The sequence below is a fragment of the Bombyx mandarina genome, chromosome 12 (genome assembly GCF_030267445.1).
Source record: "Bombyx mandarina strain Sakado chromosome 12, ASM3026744v2".
NCBI classification, from domain to species: Eukaryota; Metazoa; Arthropoda; class Insecta; order Lepidoptera; family Bombycidae; genus Bombyx; species Bombyx mandarina.
The window spans coordinates 16,332,647-16,338,442 of NC_143219.1; the positions used below are offsets into that span (position 1 = coordinate 16,332,647).

A 5,796-nucleotide genomic window follows, 5' to 3' on the forward strand; every position below is an offset into this window, starting at 1 on the left:
CACTCCGTACACAAACACAAACAGTTTATTTAATCACATACACACAAGAAGTTAACAAAGAGAAAGAAGGAGTGACAAGCACAGAGATAGATTAAACAACAACAAACAAATTATCGAAAAATAAATACTTTTTGTCCGAACGATATGATGTGTAAACAATTCCAATCTTTTAACTAACTGCCCTCACACTGGCTCACACATTACACCAAGCTCGTTCGTATGACGTAGCATTGTCCGTTTCCATTATGTCGTTGCGTCGTCCGTCAGATTCGTATCGTAACGTACATAATGTAAACGTATTTTGTTGTGTGAATGTATACAGTACATGTTAATATTATCGTTATTGTTATGTTATATTGTTGTATATATTATGTGTTGTGTGATTTATATATAGTAAATTAATATAATATATATATATATATATATATATATCTCATGTTTATATATTGTAAATAATATTTAATAGTTATGTGGAGTAAGCCCACATCACTCCCCCCCAGCGTCCCGGTTAGGGGCGATAATAATCTGGGAATCGTACCCGTCGTCCCGAACGTGTTATTTTGGATGTAGGAGTTAAAGATGGGCTAGATTTTGGAGACGGTGGATCACGATTAGTAATTGGTGGTTTGGAAGCAGGTAGTGGGGGAGGTATATTCTTCCCTTGTGTACTCCTATCGTCTGCCAGTATGAAAGCGGGTTTAAGGCGATCTACTGAAACGGATACTGGTTTCCCTTTAACCAATATCTTAAAGGCTTTGTCTCCTCTAGTGAGCACCCTGTACGGTCCCGAGTATGCTGGGTGGAAGGGAGGTCGTGCAGCGTCTTCACGGAGGAAGATATGCTGAGTGGACTCCAGTTCTTTATGAATAAAGACAGTGTGCTTGCCATGACGTGAAGCTGGGACTGGTTTCAGCTTTTGGACGATCATGTGTAGGCGCGCCGTGAAATCTGTTACATCAGATGTTGTAGGTGTGCTCGAATCGAAAAATTCTCCCGGTAGTCTGAGCGGTTCACCATACAGTAATTCGGCGGAGGAGGATTGTAAATCCTCTTTGAAGGCACAGCGAATGCCGAGGAGTACCAACGGCAGTACTTCGGACCAGTTGGAGTCAGCGTGGCACGTTATGGACGCTTTTAACTGTCTGTGGAAGCGTTCCACGAGTCCGTTGCACGCTGGATGATAGGCGGTGGTGCGTTTATGCTGGAAACCCGAGACTTTTGACAAATATTGAAACAGTGCGGACTCGAACTGTCGTCCGCGGTCTGTGACAATATCAATCGGTACACCGAATCTGGATATCCAGCCGGATATTAGTGCTTTAGCCACCGTTTCTGCAGTGATGTCTACTATTGGTATGACCTCGGGCCACCGTGTAAATCGGTCAATGGCCGTCAGGCAATACTTAAATCCCTGGGAGACAGGTAGTGGACCGATTAAGTCAATGTGGATGTTAGTGAAGCGTGCGCGTGGTAAGTCGTAAGTACCTAGCGGTGTATGCACGTGACGGCTTACTTTTGCGCGTTGACACGACAAACAAGATCGTGCCCAGTCTCTGCAATCCTTCCTCATCCCGGGCCACACGAAACGCTGAGCTACTAACTTGGCTGTAGCGTTAGGGCCGGGGTGACAGAGTGAGTGAAGACTTTCGTATACCTGTCTGCGAAACTGTTCGGTAATGAAAGGTCTAGGCACCGAAGTGCTAACGTCACAGAATAATGGTTTTTGACTACCTGGAAAGTCCATCTTCTGAAGTCGCAAAGATGAGTTATGAAGGTGTTCAGCGAGCTCTGAATCATTCTGCTGTGCTAGACTGAGGTCCGTCAGATCAATTGGAGACTCCAATTCATCCACTCGTGAAAGTGCATCAGCAACGATGTTATTACTGCCTGAAATATGTCTGATATCGGTGGTGAATTGGGAGATGTAGTCCAAATGTCGGAATTGTCTGGGCGAGCAGTCATGCTTCCGTTCGTGGAAGGCATAACTGATCGGCTTATGGTCCGTGTAGATTGTGAAATGTCTGGCTTCTACCATGTGCCGAAAGTATTTGATGGCTTCGTAGATCGCCAGAAGTTCACGGTCGTAAGGAGAATATTTGGTTTGGCTTGGGCTCAATTTCCGTGAAAAATACGCAAGAGGCTGCCACGCTTCATCATCTAGCTGTTGAAGAACAGCGCCGATAGCCGTGTCTGACGCGTCTGTTACCAACGCTAGCTTGGCATCACATTTTGGGTGAGCCAAAAGAGCTGCATTGGAGAGGCTTTTCTTGGTGTCTTCGAAAGCCTTCAGAGCGTCGCCTACGAGATTGATGGGCGTGGACCCTTTTACTGACCCAGTGAGAAGAGCGTTAAGAGGGGCTTGGATTTCGGCGGCCTTGGGCAAGAAACGCCGATAAAAATTGGCCATGCCGAGAAACCTTCTCAGTGTCTTAACGTTCTGAGGTGGGGGAAAGTCAAGTATGGCACGTACTTTGTCTTCCAAGGGCTTGGTGCCGCTCTCCGATACACAGTAACCCAAGAAGGTTACTTCGGGAGCTCCGAAAACACACTTGGAAGCATTTATGACCATTCCATAGTCTTTGAGCCTGCTGAACACTTGTCGGAGGTGATGTTCATGCTGGGCCTCGTCTCTGCTAAAAATTAAAAAGTCATCGATGAAACAGTAGACGAAATCAAGGCCACGCATCATCTCATCGACAAATCGTTGGAATGTTTGACCCGCATTTCTTTGTCCAAAGTTCATGAATGGGAATTCAAACATTCCAAACGGGGTGGTTATAGCCGTCTTTGGTACATCCTCTTCAAATACGGGGATTTGGTTGTAGGCTTTTACCAAATCGATCGTGCTGAATACGCGACAACCTGCAATGTTATGTGTGAAATCATGTAAATGTCTGATGGGGTACATATCCGGTATTGTGCGAGCGTTGAGTTTTCTATAGTCGCCACATGGACGCCACCCGTTGTCCTTCTTAGGGACCAGATGTAATGGGGACGACCAAGGGCTCTCCGACGGCCTAGCGGTGCCGTTTGCTAGCATCGCTTCGAATTCGGCTTTCGCGATCTTTAGCCTGTCGGGAGCAAGACGTCTAGGCGCACACGACACGGGAGGACCAGGTGTGGTGCGTATATGGTGTTGAGTGTTGTGTGGAATGCTACGCTGCGTACCAGCCGGACGTGTGACTTCAGGAAATTCTCGCGAAAGTAATTGATGGTAATGTGAGTCACCAGTATGAACTTTTACAGACAAAATTGAATTAGATTTATTAGCCAGTGAAGCTGGAGCAGAGAGAGTGGTAGTGTTGTCAATTAATTTTTTACATTTACAATCTACAATAAGGTTATAATACGCCAGAAAATCAACACCTATAATAGATTTGGTGACATCAGCCACCACGAAACGCCATGGGTAGCTACGACGGAGTCCGAAGTCCAACGTCAGGTGCACATACCCATATGTGTTAATTGTAGTTCCGTTGGCCGCCATCAGCTTGTAAGAGGTGGATGCTCGACGCTCTTGTAGTTGAGATCGGGGGAAAACACAGAGGTCGCTACCCGTGTCGACCAGAAACTGCATTTTCGTTCCGCGATCTTTGACGAAAAGGCGACCTGGGGTGGTGGGGCAATCTTCCGTCGCCATCACTGATTGCCCGCTGCGTTTCCCGACTTGTAGTCACATGGCTTTTGGCATTTGTGTGCCCTCGACGCGAACTTGGAGTGGTACCAACAAATTGGGAAACGGCGGTACATTGAAGCTGAACGAGTTGAACTGCGCGAGTTTGACCGGCGTCGCTGCGGCGGGTTGGTTCTACGGGGGTGCCGGGACCGTCGGGTGTGCTCATCGAGTTTGAGCGCGAGGTGCTCGACCATTTTTCTGAGCTCAGCGATTTCACCCGATACGGTACTGCCAGGTCCAGTGCTGCCCGTTTCTACAACCTGCGCCGACGTTGCTGCAAGCTGAGGTGGGGACGTTATCTCCTGTATGCGATCTGCCAGTTCTGCTAAGTCCTCCAGCCTCTGAGACGACTGCGATGCCAGTACTGTCTGGATGCTGGGCGGTAACCGGTTGCTCCAAATCGACCTCAGGAACTCCTCTGGAACATCCGGTCCTGCTAAATCTTGCAGGTGTCGGAGAAATTGGGATGCTTTCCTGTCACCCAGTTCCTCATGTGTCAGCAGCTGCCTGACCTTGTTCTCATGCGAGGCGGTGAGACGCTTGATGAGCTCGAATTTCACCTTATCGTACCGGTGTCTTGCAGGAGGGTTAACGATAATATCCTTGACGGCCTTGGCGTGCACGATATCCAAGTTCGTAATTACTTGGTTGAACTTCGCATGGTCGTCAGTTATGCCGAAGTTTTCGAACTGTCCTTCAAGTAATGCGAACCAAATCTCAGGATCGTCCGGTGAAAATGTTGGGACTTTAAAATTTAATTTTCGTACGTCAAATGACGTCTGTGGATCCGGGTCCATGGAAACGCGCTTCGTCTTTGTTCGACGGGTGGTGACGTTTCTCGTCTCTAATTGCGTTTTTGTGGAACCACTGTCGGTAGTTTCACTATCTCTTGACTTGCTCATTATTATTTTTTTTGGTGCTCGTAAGGGGTCACCAATTTGGTTGTATTAATGCGTTTTAGCTCAATTACCTTCGGTGGTTGTGATGGTTGGTAGGTGGTTTCAAATAATGTAGGTACACTCCGTACACAAACACAAACAGTTTATTTAATCACATACACACAAGAAGTTAACAAAGAGAAAGAAGGAGTGACAAGCACAGAGATAGATTAAACAACAACAAACAAATTATCGAAAAATAAATACTTTTTGTCCGAACGATATGATGTGTAAACAATTCCAATCTTTTAACTAACTGCCCTCACACTGGCTCACACATTACACCAAGCTCGTTCGTATGACGTAGCATTGTCCGTTTCCATTATGTCGTTGCGTCGTCCGTCAGATTCGTATCGTAACGTACATAATGTAAACGTATTTTGTTGTGTGAATGTATACAGTACATGTTAATATTATCGTTATTGTTATGTTATATTGTTGTATATATTATGTGTTGTGTGATTTATATATAGTAAATTAATATATAATATATATATATATATATATATATATATATATATCTCATGTTTATATATTGTAAATAATATTTAATAGTTATGTGGAGTAAGCCCACATTAGGTACTAATGGGTAGAGAGAAATTTTGTGACCTCTTTCTGATTTTGCCTATCTGTGATTTCTATTCTGAACTGTAAATATACGTACGTGTCTTTGGTTAAAAGTTGGTCAGTATTTAACCCTGAACTCTAGCTCGTATGAATGCAATTGAGCTTTTATTTGTGGCGGGTAGCCATCATACAACGCAAGATAATTGACAGATGCCTGAATCTCGCTTACGACATTTTCAAGATAAAGCGCTCGGTGGAAGATCTTCCCTTCCGTCGTTAATCCTACAACTGGTGACCTGCGACGGAACAATTGCAGCCTTCACACTTCATCATCAGCGCATTGAGAACTTCGGCTACCACAATTCCCGCATTCTCGCAGATAAAAGCAAGTCATCGAAGTCGTCCCACAGCAAGCCAGCATCGCAGGCTCAACAGGACCATCGCAGCCGACTCACCGCGCTTCCTGGTCCTACGGCACGCACCTACATTGCCTCATGACGCAGCATTCAAGCTCAGTCTCGACTCACCGCAAACTTCGAGCAGCACTGGCGACAATCACGCAGCATTCAAGCTCAGTTTCGACTCACCGCAAACTTCGAGGAGCACTGGCACTTG

The 5,796-nt window shown here is 45.8% G+C and overlaps 1 protein-coding gene across 1 annotated transcript; it reads right to left on the minus strand.

The window, feature by feature from the left end:
- Positions 1 to 3,639: 3,639 nt before the first annotated feature.
- On the minus strand, positions 3,640 to 4,578 carry LOC149501861 (uncharacterized). The gene has a single exon (XM_089731805.1). It carries the CDS (start codon positions 4,576 to 4,578, stop codon positions 3,640 to 3,642), a length of 939 nt encoding a protein of 312 aa, XP_089587931.1.
- Positions 4,579 to 5,796: the final 1,218 nt, after the last annotated feature.